General features: G+C 37.7%; 1 protein-coding gene across 1 annotated transcript in view; it reads right to left on the bottom strand.

Moving 5' to 3' along the window:
- The window catches only part of DOCK4 (dedicator of cytokinesis 4), a 262,201-nt gene that overhangs the window by 135,439 nt on the left and 111,775 nt on the right, over positions 1-14,987 (bottom strand). Inside the window, exons 9-10 of the mRNA XM_075493937.1 lie at positions 1,248-1,329; positions 578-638 (exon numbers count right to left, since the gene is read on the bottom strand). Of these exons, the coding sequence (XP_075350052.1) occupies positions 578-638; positions 1,248-1,329 (143 nt within the window). The remainder of the gene's footprint in view (positions 1-577; positions 639-1,247; positions 1,330-14,987) is intronic.

The following is a 14,987-nucleotide window of genomic DNA, read 5'->3' as shown; positions in this document are numbered from 1 at the left end:
TACCTAACAAAAACATACACTTTTCTTCTCTTCCGCTTTGTTCTAGAGGACTTGATATCTGTCTATAGCATCATGGATTAAAATTATTATGAGACTTCCTCCACTTCCTTCCTTCTCCCCCTTTTTAAAGGGGTCAGGGAGAAGACAAAATTCATCTGGACAATTTCAGATATACATCAGATATTATATACTAATTAGGTACATTAAATTTCCAGGCAATTTTTTTCTATGAACAAAGGATGCTTGAAATTACTCTTTTTGAAACAAGAATGGAGTCCTCAATGACACCTCCATCATCTTAAGACAGTTCATATTTGACACTTTCATTTTGTTTTGTGATAGTAACAAAATATCCTGCATCTAAACTCAGTTAGCAGTACACCTGAAAAATAACACAAAACGCTGAGAAATCCAAAGCAATTCTTCCATCAAAAATCAGGCATTTTCTTTTCCAAAAATTTATTCAAAGGCATAGCTAATCTAACAAATACAAAAGCTGACCCCAAGCAGTCGTCTTTTATATACTGTCGTATGTCTAACAAATGTAAGATTTCTACTCACAGACAATTATACCTACCTATTCGGATAATGTGCACAGTGATATAGATGTCCTTCCTGAGTTCACTGCTGCCCAAATCCTGCGCAAGATCAGAACTTCATTATTTCTGACTCCTGATTAAAATATGACATTTATGAGATCTTTACACACTGCTTTCACTGTCAGTGAAAGTGTCAAATGAACAGTGAGTTCATTTATGCAGCATTAACAAATTATCCCTTTAACACTTTAAATTGGCAGTCATGCACTCAAAACAACTGTCCCAAAATATCATGAGCTAGAATATGCTGTAATGCAGCAAAATCAGCAGGAGGACACAAGAGACTCGCTGTGTGCCTTGAACAGTAGCGATGCATTTGTACAATTCCTAACATTCTGAAAGTACAGAGTGCTGCGTAAACAATCTTTTGGCTGTAAAATGCACAAGGAGGAAAACTAACTGGTCCTTCTTGCAGGGAAAAAGACTGCTACATATGCCCACATAGAAGTTTAGATGAGTGTCCACATATTGCCAGAAAACATTCACCTTGGGAGCTCAGCAATACACTTTAACCAGCCTTTAGCACTGATATACGTAACAATGTAAAAGCTTAGGGCGTAGTTGAGAGTCAACCACAGAATAATAATTTAATCCAACTTCTATTTTCAACACCCAGCACAACAAAGATTGAGAATAGGAAGAACTCACCACAAAGAGAGAACAGTGTCTTTCAGGCTTTTCTGGACATTTTGGCAAACCATTTCTATTCAGTCTTAAAAAAAATCTTTCACTGTAAGAAAACAAATATAACCGATACGTTGAACAACACTACAGCAAAGTAGACCTCATTTTGATCTTATTTCTAGACACAACCTGCCTCAAGATACACAAGAATGAAATCATTTCTTTCTAAAAGTCTCAGCTGTATCAATAAAAAAAAAGGGAGAGACTAGTGAAGGGTAGTGATTTACTTAATAATCTAATAAAATTACTAAAAACTCAATACAAAATAGAAGAATGACTGTCATTTGGAAGAATGATATTGTATATCCTAGTACACAGAGAAACACAAGCAATAAAATCCATTTATCCTAGAACTGAAATTAGATGTGTAGTATGTTGGTATTGATTCTTGCTAAACAAATGTCAACATGGCCATGCTCGTATTCAACCAATATTCTTTTTCATAGATAGGAAGATGATCCTAGGGGACATTTTTCTTACTTAACTCCATCAAAAGCTCTCACTAGAGTACAATGATTTTAGCAGTCTTGTAAGTGTCTTGGAACTTCCAGCAGGGCAAATTTCATTTTTGGAATTCTGGTTTGCTATCTACTGTGGGGTGTTAAATGCTGAAGCTGATATAAGATATAAGCTACTATACCACTAGTAGGGAGATGCAGAGAATTCTTATTTCGGAATAGAAGAGGGCATAAGACTCCACTGAAAGAGAAATTACTTTTTCAAACATGTCTATTGATAGTAAGTCCATTATGGACAATCTCTGAGCAAACTTGGCAATTCATGCATGGGAAGTTTATGAAAAACCAAACTTTCCATGCTTTGAATAATTTTCTCCAAGATACAGCCTCATAGGAAATGTAACAATCATATTTCTGCAGTAAGAGATGTGGAAGATGGGAAAAGCAAAGAAGTCAGAAGGGTTATATATGTTTCTCTTCACCCTCTCACCCTCAGCCCCAGCTGGCCAGACATTTGAGTCTGGATGCCCTATAATGCTCAAATCAGAAACAAAATTTCCAAAGTGCAACTAGGTTTCTCTCAGCTGTATCCACCTCTTCTGCTTATCCCGGAGGCTAAACATGGTTTACCACTGCTCTATACCATCCACAGCTTTTCAAAATGCAGCTGGAAAATCACTAGGAATATGCTGGATAAGATCCAACTCAATAGAGACTAATTAAATCTTTATTGCACCAGCATTTGCCTTGTAGAAAATCTGGATTGATGATTCACAGAATCAGAGTCATTCACGTTGAAAGGGACTTCAAAAGGCCTCCAAGTCCAACCTCCTGCTCAAAGCAGGGTCAGCTACAAGGTCAGATTAGCTTGCTCACAGCTTTAGCCAGTCAGGTCTTGAAAACCTCCGCTTATGGAGACCACACAGCCACTCTGGAAAACCCATTCCAGTGTCTGACTGTCCTCAATTTTTTCCTTATATCCAGATGGATCTTCTCTTGTTTTCATATATATCCCTTGTCCCTCATTACGCCACCATGCACCATTGATGTTACTGATCTTCTTGTAGGTACAGGCAGGTGACTTAGCTACCCTCGAAACAGCTTCTTCTCCAGCCTAAACAAGCCCCACTGCCTCAGCCTGACCTCCCAGGGCAGGAACTCCTGCCCACAACCATGTGAGGCCTTCTGCTGAACTCACTTCAGTTCACTAATATCGGTCTTGTACTGGAGGACCCAAAACTGGCGTAGTCTAACCAACATTGAGCAGAAGGGGTTGATCGCTTCCCTCGAGCAACTGGCTATGTCCTTGTTAACACAGCCCAGGATGCTGTTACACTCAAGAGCACATTTCTTAAGAGCTATGTCTGGAGAATGCTTTATTTTTTTTTATGTGCCAGCTATCCAGGCTGAACCTACAAACACTTGGACCTTTTCATTGTGATTATTTGAAAACATTTGTGCAATCCTCAGCTATGCAGCTTTTTTATCAGACAGCATAAAAGGCAGAACCTAAGAATAGTAGAGTTGAACTCAAATACCTCAAAGTGCATGAAAATCCTATTTTCTCAGAAACATCCATGTTTTATGATACAGCCAGCTTCAGCAGCTTAGGTCTCCATGGAAACTTTAAAACTGAGTTTTAAAGACTGTTTATGTGAGTATATTTTTACAGAGAAACAAGTGGTATTTTGCTGTTGATTTAAAAATGGTTTTCAAAATAATTCTGCTCTTTCATTTAGATTTAGTTCATTTGCAATATTGGAAAATACAGTAAAAAAAGTGCAGAGCTTTGTTTATAGGTCTCTCACAAAGTTATTATACATTGAGCAAGAATTATTATTTATAATAATAATTTTATAATTATTAAAGCTTTAGGACCCCATTATGTTGGGCACCATGCAAAACTGAATAAAAGGAAAAAAGTCTCTGTTCCGGCAGTAACAATACAGCTTCTGTGCACTGAAGCCTGCAGTGCATTGGTACACATCAATACAAATTTGGCCAATACAAGGTGATTCTTAATTTCACCACCGTTATCTTCAGTCTGTACAGCTATTTGAAAGCAATACATACGTACACACCACATTTCACTGCATTTTTTGTCTTTAAAGCAATCACTAGATGTGTTAGTTCAAAGAAAAACACCAGTTGACAAGAAACTGTCTTGCTGTGGATGAGCCATTTTCATAGTTTACCTATGAACTGGCAAATACTGAATTTAACTAAGAGTTGAATTCCACATTTATTGAAGCTTACATTCTGTAGAAACAAAGGCACATATTTTGAAAAGTTTCTACTCATTATCCACTACCATATGAAATTTTCAAGCTCTGCATATACTCACAGACCATGAGATTATGATTCACAACACAATTAAAAGCCAAGGACTTTTGTCACACCACAAAGAAATGCACTGATTGCAACAGACATGTAATGGTTATGCAGATCTAACTTCCTCATATGAATTTGAAATTTTGTTTGACTGAAGCATAGGACCCAGTGGCGATGAAAAATGCAAACTGAAAACAACATATATAAAAAAAAAAATCTTAATCCTTGTTCAGTGCTTTGATACATTTTTTTGCTTGAAACATATCACAGCACCAGTTACAGCTCAGATTAAAATGGTTATCTTTGAACATTACCAGGGAGCAAATGCAAGCAGTGAGATTTGTAACATTATGAGAAAAAAATGGCAATGTTATATTTACGTACAGAGAGCATGTGCGTTTACATACCATTTCAAAGGATTTCTATACAGACAAACAGGTTAGAAAAATGGTTGAGGAAAGTAAACAGCCTTCCTAAAACAAAATAAAGACAAAATTCCCAAGATCTGAAAGCTTGGCTTCAAACAGCAGCAAAAACTCCAGAGGGTTAAATCTAGGGCTAGTATCTTATTGCACAGCAGTTTTCTCAGCAGTCAGTTGCACATACATATATACAGCAAATACACACAGCAGTACCCCAACGCAGAAATACCTTTCCTTTGTATTAAGACAATTTGATTCTAGTTTAGACTGCAATGAATTTTTTATGAGCACCAATCTCGCCACTTAAACATGCTGTACACATTTAAACTCTGCTTTCTTCCCACTGAAAATAAGGAAATAACTAATGCTGGAGAGATTAATTTAAGAAGGTCAACAAGGGATTTTTGTACTGTAACTTCCTGTGTATTAGCAAAGTAACAACGTGTTCCAAATCTGCAGGCTTAATGCACACATTTAAAAGAAACATGGCCACAAACTGTTCTATTTTCATAAGTGACCCCTATTTCCTTAGTATTAGCAGGCAAATGTTACCCGTCACATGTTACCAGTCTAGACAGATTGCTTGTTCTATGATTTATAAACACACTATCAAAAAAAGAACTAGCCAGATTTATACCACATGGCATATTCTTGTGGTAAAGCTATGTCATCAAACGGTCATAATTCTCGGTATAGCTTCACTTTCAGACATCTTTATAAATGCTCTCTACTTAAACATAGGTTACAGTGATTTCTAAAGCAAATCATGAGAGACAATAAGAGAATACTGCCACATAATTCACCAGCTCAAGTGTATCACATTCCAGAATACCGTTAATGGATTTTCATTAAGAACTTGAATCTGAATTGACTTCATTTACAGCTAAAGGCTCATTGACTTCATAAAACCAAGATCAGACACAAAATGTTACCCTCATACTTAGTGGTGAAATGCAGAGAAATGTGGTACAACATGTCATATGTTACTGAAGATAATAAAGCCTTAAAAGTATATTCTTAATCAGAGAATAACTGAATGATAAATGTGCCAACATGACTTAGCAGTACAAGCTGTTCCACAATAAGTCAGCCCCTGTATTTTAATTCTGTTATGTACTTACGAAAACCATACCCAAATTTCTAACTGTAAAATAAGTAGCAATCAACAAAGGGGGAGAGAAAAGGAAGACTGAGTACTGTAAAAATAAGATTTCGGCCAATTTCGGATAAAGATCAAAGCATTACCACTAACAAAAATAAATCAAACAAAACAATATCATGATGTTGTATTGAATCTTATCTTCATGTCTCCTAGCCATGCTGACAACATGGGGGAAGGAGAAGAAAACCCTTTTCAAACACTAGCTTTATGCTGTGGAGCTCAATTTTTTATGAACACACCCTACATTATTTTAGATATTTGCACCTGTATTTTAACTGAAAGGTAGCATTACATATTTTTTGAAAAGAATAACAAGTTACTTATTTTTTGAAAAGAATAACAAGTTACTTATTTTTTGAAAAGAATAACAAGTTACTTAGGAAACAGTAATTTTAAATTATTTTTCATGAGGTACCACAGGAACCAAAAGACGACAATACAGTTTTAAAAGACGGACAGCACGCTGGAATCTATCAGCAGGTATTTACAACTAAAGAAACAACATACACCAGAAGCTGGAGCTCTCAGTAATAGTGAGCTTAGACTGCCACCATGGATAAACATTTCGCAGCACAGCATTATCAGTGCACAGACCTACAGATCCTTTAAGCTGAACTACAGTCTTGATTATTATCCTAATCACTGACTGAGGTAACAGCATGCATACAAGCAGCTTTGCTGTACCTTCCCCCAAAGATGGAAATTAAACTTGAAGTGAGCAGGAGGAATTGGTAAAAGTGAAGGGCAACAAAAGCATTTAAGAAAATCCCCTCCCTCCAACAACACCTGGCTCCTGTGTATTCATCACCATTGGGGGTTTACAAATGGCAAGTCTGAATTCTTTTGAGCCGACCCTGAGATGCCTTTTGCCAGTAGACAGCCCAACTGCAACGTGTTCTCTATAAGATGATCTGTAAACCTACCAGAGTATCACTAGTGTTGAATATATCTCATCATTACCTAAATCTGTAACAAATATGCCATGGCTGGTGCACATGCCCCTATTCTAACACTGCATTCGTTTCTGAATATAACTAATTATTTAAGCTCCACCAGCTACAAGACAGGTCACCCCTTACGGTGCTTTCATAATTGCAATTAAAAATAATTATTTCTCCTGTTGTTTTTCAATTTTTACAATACAAACAGTAAGAGGGTTATTTGTTAATACATGAGACACCTAATCAATACCACAGGGTTCCTCTTGCTTGTTTGGGTTCATTTGTCTGCTTTAAAAAAGCATCTATCTACACAAGATAGATCAAAGATCTATGTAAGCTAGCACCCTTACTCCAACCACAGCGAGTAGAAGATATTTGAGAAAGAATCTTTAAACAGTAGATAGGTAGATACATTTGTTTCACTGAATATGGGTATTCGTAAGAGGAACTGAGCTACATCATGAAATATAACTAATTTCTAACACACCCTCACACCTGGGGATAACACATCTGTACTTGTTGATTTGAGGGCATATGAAAGATCTGATTAAAAACAGGCTCTGTCTCCCCATAAAATACAAAACCAAACCCTTTCAAAAGCATTTTCTTGCTAGACTACACTTACGCCTTTTTTTAGAAACTCATTCCTACCATATCTACCTCATTTTACTTATCCACAAATGTAGTTATTTTCCCGCAAATTCACATGCAGCAGCTCCTGTACAACTGCTGAATAGGACAGTCTGGGCAGTCAGGCCAATGCAAATGGACTTGCTGAAATGTCAACTCCTCAAAAAATACTGGGAACACTACCCTGAAGTAAAATGTTATTCTCTTGCAATTCAAGAACAGTCAGTATTGAGAGAGCAATTTATCAAAACTGTCTCATTAATGACAGCAAATTACACAGCATTGCACGAAGTCAGATTAAATGAATGATTTGTAAAAAGAAGTCTTATTAAAACACCTAGAACCTCTTAAAGCCAGGACGAACCCTTTTGATCACCTGGCAATGAGGGGCAATATTAATCTGTAGAAAAGACATTTATTACAGAAACTACCACGAGGCCAAAACATTTGGAGAACACAACTGTGCCAAACATTCCTTTCATACACATTCTTCCTACTACATAAATTGTATCTGCTTATACTATTGCTGTTGATGAGTATGTAAAACTGAGCTACCAAAAAAATGACTTACTTGCAAGGGATAAATAAAATATATTTTTGCTATCGACATATGAAAGGTAAAAAAAAATTTAAATATTAATAGGTACAAGGGAGAAAGAGGACAGACCTACAGAAATCTTTGTAAAATACCAACCCACTGATTTTGAAATTTCTCATTGGTCATGGTATGTTTCTGTGAAGAGTTTCTAAATCCTGAAAAGAGTTTTCATGTCAAAACCAGACTCAGGGAAATTAAAAAAAAAAAATCCTCCTCACACCACAAGGTAAGTAGCCTGAATACTCGTGGGATACCTAAGAGGTTCAAGTTCCAATGTTTGATTAGTGTATGTTGAATATTTTATGGGTCAGGCTATTAGTTACAGTGAGCATGTCTTTTACTCTATTTTCAGAACTGTTTTGCTTTGTAAAACAACAAATTAAAATGTAATTAATAGGGCACACTGACTGACTGGGCCAGCACTTTATTGTTCTTACCTCTGATGTGGAGGAACTCCACAGCAGGCAGTTCAAGTCAGTATTCTCAAGCAAAAAGTATTCACTTGAGGCACATCCTGGGATCTGGGATCAAGAAACAACTTTTTTGCTAATCTGACGACTCTTACTCCAGAATTTCTCCTTGTCTAGGATCCAAGCAGAGAGGTCCTATGCCTTTTACTACTTCACTACTTCTGCCAAGAAAAGGCTTACTGACTATATATGTCCTGACTATATTCCTGCACGTAGGAATCTTTCTGCTCACAATGAATAACTGGAAAAAATGAGGCACATTTTCTGAAGAGAAGCTTTTGAAGTTTCTGGAACTTCAGGCTTCTCTTTTAAGCTGCTTTTTATAACCCTGTATTTACTTCCAACTACCATCACACCAAATACATTCTTGTCCACAAGGGCAAATTACCAGGTGTTTTGTCTTAAACAAAGCCAATAATGAAATAATTAAGCCTGCTTATATATTGAGTGTGTGTGTACATATATCTCAATATAAAGGATGGCATAAAAATTTTGAAAAAAACCTAGCAACCACATTCACAAATGTACATACCAAGTTACCAATCTAAACAGGTATTTTTATTCCAAATGCATAAAGGATTGTTGCAAGAGAGCAGCCACTGCTCTATTAAAGTGACCTTTACATTTCCTTCAAGGTGTTTCAACCCTCTTGCTAAAATCAGGACTACCTCCTGAATGAGCAGGAAGTAAATAAAACCAGGCTGGTTTTGTTTTATCTTGTTTCTGAGGAGGGACAAAACAGAGTAATAAGTGACAAAACTAGAATGGAGGACACTTAAGAGTCTGCTAGCCAGAAAAGCCAAGATGCTTCATCTCTCCTGCATCTATGAGGTATAGATATATATGCATTGATTTTGTATAATTTGCTGTAGCACAGTTTTTATACTGTACAAGATGAGATATTTTTGTGCACTGCACAGGAAATTGAAAATAACACTGAGCTACCCTATGCTCTGATCCAGTAAGAGTGCAGATTATGCTTTTGTGGAAATACTGTAAAGGAAAAGTAGCCCTGAGCTAGTTCATTGCTTCTGGTTCCCACAGGTTGCTCCCTCTTACCAGAAATCCTGCTAGCTCTTTTAGCTCAAATCCCTGCCCTGCCTAGCAGGCACATTTGCACAGAGAAAGTCAGGATCCAAGACTACTTCAAGACAAAAAGCATCCATGGATAATGTGGAGGTATCCGAGTAATAATTTCCAAGGAACAGTATTAACAAAGTGAAGGTTACACACGTTAAAAAGGAGTATTTTAAGGGGAAAAGGCAGAGTAACCTATCACATAATGAGAGATTAAAAATTATAAGAAGCACCTAGATTGTGTGTAGCATATGATATAGCATTGTACTGAGCACGCTTTCATGTGCCTACATTTTTTCTTCACAAAAATTTTATGTTGCTGAAAAACTACAAGTAAGTCCAGTCCAAACTCTGCCTCTCTAGTCAGTGTTCACTCCTCCCAGAAATTCTGTGCTATTGGGATCAGGTAACTTAGTCTGAGATACAGTTAAAGCATATCCTTAAACAACTGGAAAAAAACACACACGCTTTTTTCCCAGAATGATATTAATTCTCATAGATAATGGTAAAAACAAACCCCTCTCTTTCTGAGAGTTATTTATTAATAAAGCCTCTGAATTTCCATGACATTCAGAAACACAAGACTTAAATATCGAACAATCAGATATTGTACATACAGGAGCAGAAAATCTGAATATCAACTAATGTGTGTGCACGTATACACATATATAAAAATTCTTTCTCCATCTCTCTCTAGCTTTTGTATTTGAAATACACTGCACCATCTAAAATTATTTCCAAATCTGGTTTTAAAGTGTCCTCCCAACCATTTCCCAAACCTAATTTGTTCTCTTCTCTGATGTTAGGATAAAATAAAAGAATCGAGTGTCTGGAAAGAACATGGAAAGGAACAATAGATGCACACATTGTATACAACAAAAAAAGTCCAAAATAACATTTCTAGCATGAAACACTTGCATGATAAGCATGCTATGAAAAGAACCATAAAGAAGTTGAAATTAATTAGCAGGTGGTTCTGAACTGAAACTTCTTCTTGACCAACCTGATAAACTTCTACGACGAAATGATCGGCCCAGTAGATGAGGGGAGAGCAGTGGGTCATGTCTACCTGGACTTCAGTAAGGCCTTTGACACTGTCTCCCATAAGATCCACCATGAGAAGCTCTTGATGTATGGGCTGGATGAGTAGACAGTGAGGTGGCTGAAAACTGGCTGAAGGGCAAGGCCCAGAGGGTGGTGATCAGTGGCACAAGGTCTAGTTGGAGGCTAGTAACTAGCGGTGCACCCCAGGGGTCAATCCTGGGTCCAGTCCTGTTTAATATCTTCATTAATGATCTGGATGATGGGGCTCAGTGTACTTTCAGCAAGTCTGCTGATGACACAAAACTGCGACAAGTGCCTGATACACCAGAGGGTTGGGCTGCCATCCAGAGGGATCTCAACAGCCTGGAGAAATGGGCTGACAGGAACCTCCTGAGGTTCAACCAGGGGAAGTGCAAAGTCCTGCACCTGGAGAGGAACAATCCCATGCACCAGTACATGCTGGGGGCCACCCAGCTGGAAAGCCGCTTGGCAGAAAAGGACCTGGGGGTCCTGGTGGAGAGCAAGGTGACCATGAGCCAGCAATGTGCCCTTGTGGCAAAGGAGGCCAACGGTATCCTGGGCTGCATTAGGCCAAGTATTACCAGCAGGTTGAGAGAGATGATCCTTCTCCCTTCTACTCAGCACTGGTTCCGCCACACCTGGAGTGCTGTGTCCCCCCATGCTGCACTCCCAAGTACAAGAGAGACATGAACATACTGGAGAGAGTCCAAGAATGGCCGTGAAGATGATTAAGGGACTGCAGGGAAAGGCTGAGAGAGCTGGGACTGTTTAGCCTGGAGAAGAGAAGGCTTAGAGGGGATCTTATTAATATATATATATAAATACCTGAAGGGAGGGTGCAAAGAAGATGGACCCAGGCTCTTTTCATTGGTGCCCAGTGACAGGACAAGAGGCAATGGACACAAAATGAAACACAGGAGGTTCCCTCTGAGCATCAGGAAACAATTTCTTTACTGTGAGGGTGTCTGAGCACTGGCACAGGCTGCCCAGGGAGGTTGTAAGGTCTCCATTCCTGGAGACATTTAAAAGCCATCTGAACGTGGTCCTAGGCAACCAGCTCTATGGGGAGTTAAATCAGATGACTTCTGGAGTTCCCTTCCAGCCTCAACCATTCCGTGATCTTGTGATTACATGTAAGTACCACATAAAAGTAGCACAGATAGACAGCTGTGTCACTTGGGCCTTTACAGAAATATGGTTCTTTACACATTCTTCTCCATCTTCCACCTCTGTAAGTTAGTAACTGCCATGCTACAACACTTTACCACTTGCCTTTACTTGTCCTGAAGTTCCAAATGACTATGATAATTAACGAACTGTTCCTCACAACAACATGCGACATTCTTCATTAGCCAGAGGGCCATCCATACAGGATTCTTCTCCTGTACATTTTTAACAACTTTTTTAGCCTTGCACTGAGTACACACCCTACAGCTTCACAGATATATTCTCCATCTCTTTTGTGGTCTAGTGTTCAACATTGTTTAGAAGCAACAAAGAATTTAACTATTCGAGTCTCCTGCATTTAGAGCGCTGATGTCTAGAGCACTGATCCCAAGGAAACTAGATCTTGAAACTCAAGTGTAACCCACTTAAAGTAATATTGAATCTTTGAGCTCTTGCTCAAGAGAGGCTACAGGGATATCTTAGAAGAAAGACATCGTGGGTTCTCAGTAGTGAGCCTTCTGGGTAATGGAAATGTATTATCAGCTTGATTCAAGAGGTATCCAAGCCCTTCCTTGCTGTTGTTCTGACTGTTAACAATAGTCAGTTGTGTAAACTTTAGTTAGAAGGATGATTAAAAGTCATGTTCTTTGAGCTGTGCTAGAACAGAGCAGATCTCAGGTTTGAAGATGCTGACGGAGATTGCAAAAAAATGCCTTTAAACATTCTCTTACTATATCAAAATCCTTCAAGATTTTCATAGAATAAGAGGGGAGGGAGGGATTTGTTTCTTAAAGGGAGAAAAACTGACATTATGGCTTTTTTCTGGGGAAAAAAAATTATAACACCAAGTAGTAAATATTTTGACCAACAAAATGTGGATTTCAGCTTTCAGCAACTGATTTAAAGTAATAGCAGAACTGAAAGAAGAACAGCATAAAAAGATTGATGATGTGTATGAATGTCACTAAAAAGGTGAGGTTGAGAGTACAACAAAGGAAGGGTAATCTTATTCTTTGATAGGGTCTGGAGTTTACACAATCATTAAGCATATAATCAAAAGCTCACAAACAGAAAATGCAGTTTGCTTTCATTGGCTTTGGATAAACAGCCTATTCCTCTTTGTGGTGCTTAAGAATCTGTGCTCATTTGAGGGCAGTATGATAGTTACAAACAAGGTTGTTCAAGGTGATAGGAAAAGAAGGATTAGCATGCCAACTTATCTCTGCTCCTCACACAGATGGGGCCAGAGGCATCAATCATTTTGTGATAAGACGTTCATATCACATTGACACAGACACAAAGTGTATATCAATTAAAGAAAATCTTACCACACTCCTTTCTGAAGTGCTGCCTTGAAATTGTCCTATTAATAGCATTGCAATTTGGAAAAAATTATAACATTAAGAAGATGGTTTACAAAAGACACTGCTACACAAGAACTGTGTGTCACATTGCAAATCTAAGAAAAATAATTTCTACAGCAGTATGTTGACATAACACAAAAGCACAAACTACATAAATGTAAAGGTCAGCAAAGCAACTGGGACTTTGGGCAGGAGATGATGCAGCATTCTTATGCATACTCGTCAATGCCAAGAACAGGGTCCACAGTCTGAATTGAACAAATGTGGGCAGCAGGCTTAATACCCTCCATTCCCTTTTTCATAATACACTGCCCAGTGTTGTTGGTGTTTTCAAAATTCTCTTAAAAAAAACAGGCAAAATCTCCGGATAGCAATGTGCTACAAATATAAATATGGTCTTACAGTATCTACCCTGGAAAGGTAGGTATTTCAGAGGACATTGGGATATTTGATTTTTTGAACACAGTCATCTGCTAAATATTTTCTTTGGGGTTTTGGTTTTCTGGTTTTGTTTTTTGTAACAACAGAATATTCTTGTGGCAAGAAATAAAGTTACCAGAGTCTCAGTGAATAATGCACATTGTCTGGAAAACAGCTAAGCTGTTACTTTGTCCCTTGCAACTTCTTAAACTGATTCTATTAAAAGCTGATAAGTGAGATCTTTCCAGGATCTGATAAAAAAAAAAGTCAATATATTTTTGATTAAAGGATTGGTGTTCTTAGAGCTCCAGTGTAAATGGGCCCTCTGGCTACACTAAGGTCATCACTGCTGCAACAAACTGCTGTATTGGGTACATGATATGAGTACATGTGGGGGAAAAGCATGTACTATCATCAGATGTCTTATTTCTCCGAAAATCTACCACTACAAAACTATTAACAGTGTAATCTGTTGAATTACATACTATTGGCTTTGTAAGTGTGATCTAACTGCAGGAAGAGAGATTCATTTCATTAACTTTTGTGCTGCTAAGAGAAGAAGATATCCCTAAAGCAAACAATCATCACTACACTCTTCAGTACTCTAAATGTTGGGAATCTAAGCATCTTCATATTCCAACTTTACAGAACAGAAGCTACTGATCATTTCTTAGGAATAGAAAAACCTCAAAAACTTCACAAATCTCAAATGACCACACATTATTAGCTGTTTTATAAATCTACTGTAAAGAGCATCAGAACACAGGATCATTGCACTCTGCTGAAATGTTGAAAACACTCATTTCCAGTCTTCCTTTGGAGCTCTAACAATGTCCTATCTTTTATCTAAAGTTTAAACTTAGTTATTTTCTCATAAGTGCATCTCACATTAAATCAACTGCATTCAGGTGTCTATAATCCCTTTTAACTCTGAAATTGTTTTTGTAATGTGACTGTAATAGCTAAAAAAGTCAGTTAACTCCCAAAGTAAAAAATTACATGTGTACAGCTGAGTTAGTCCATGTTTTATAGGATTTTCACCCATTCGAGCTATGGCCCTGTAATATCCATCTTACATACACTATTTTATGATCTACATGATCGGGTTAGTTTGAATCAGGTGTTCGCTTTTGAAGAAAATCTTCTGATCGTCTCCACATTTTGATTCACAACCCAGAACAGCCTAAGCTAGTGAACTGGATTTCTTCTGCATAAAACTAAACTGGAACATATGCTCTTGCCACTCAGTCCACACAACCACAGAGTTAGTCCAAAGTAAAATCCTTAAAACATTTACACATGTTAACATTTGGCTTCGCATGAACTGCTGCTCTACAAATCCACTCTACTGGCTGGCACTACTTCCTGAAGTAGACAGCAGTCTTAAGACTTTCAAACTGTTCATCTCGTTATAAGAAAAGTAGATGATACAAAAACAAACCATCAAAGCTCAGTACTAAATTGGTAAATCCTTCTGATTTTGCTTTTCTCAAACATTTGTTGAGCATGCCAGATTCAAGGAACAGATTTTATAAAAGCATTTCTTAACAACACTAATTAACTACCGTCTGGACTCTCAATAGATCTAGATAGAGTATG

The sequence above is a fragment of the Mycteria americana genome, chromosome 1 (assembly GCF_035582795.1).
Source record: "Mycteria americana isolate JAX WOST 10 ecotype Jacksonville Zoo and Gardens chromosome 1, USCA_MyAme_1.0, whole genome shotgun sequence".
Taxonomy (NCBI): domain Eukaryota; kingdom Metazoa; phylum Chordata; class Aves; order Ciconiiformes; family Ciconiidae; genus Mycteria; species Mycteria americana.
This window is presented reverse-complemented; position numbering and strand designations above follow the sequence as displayed.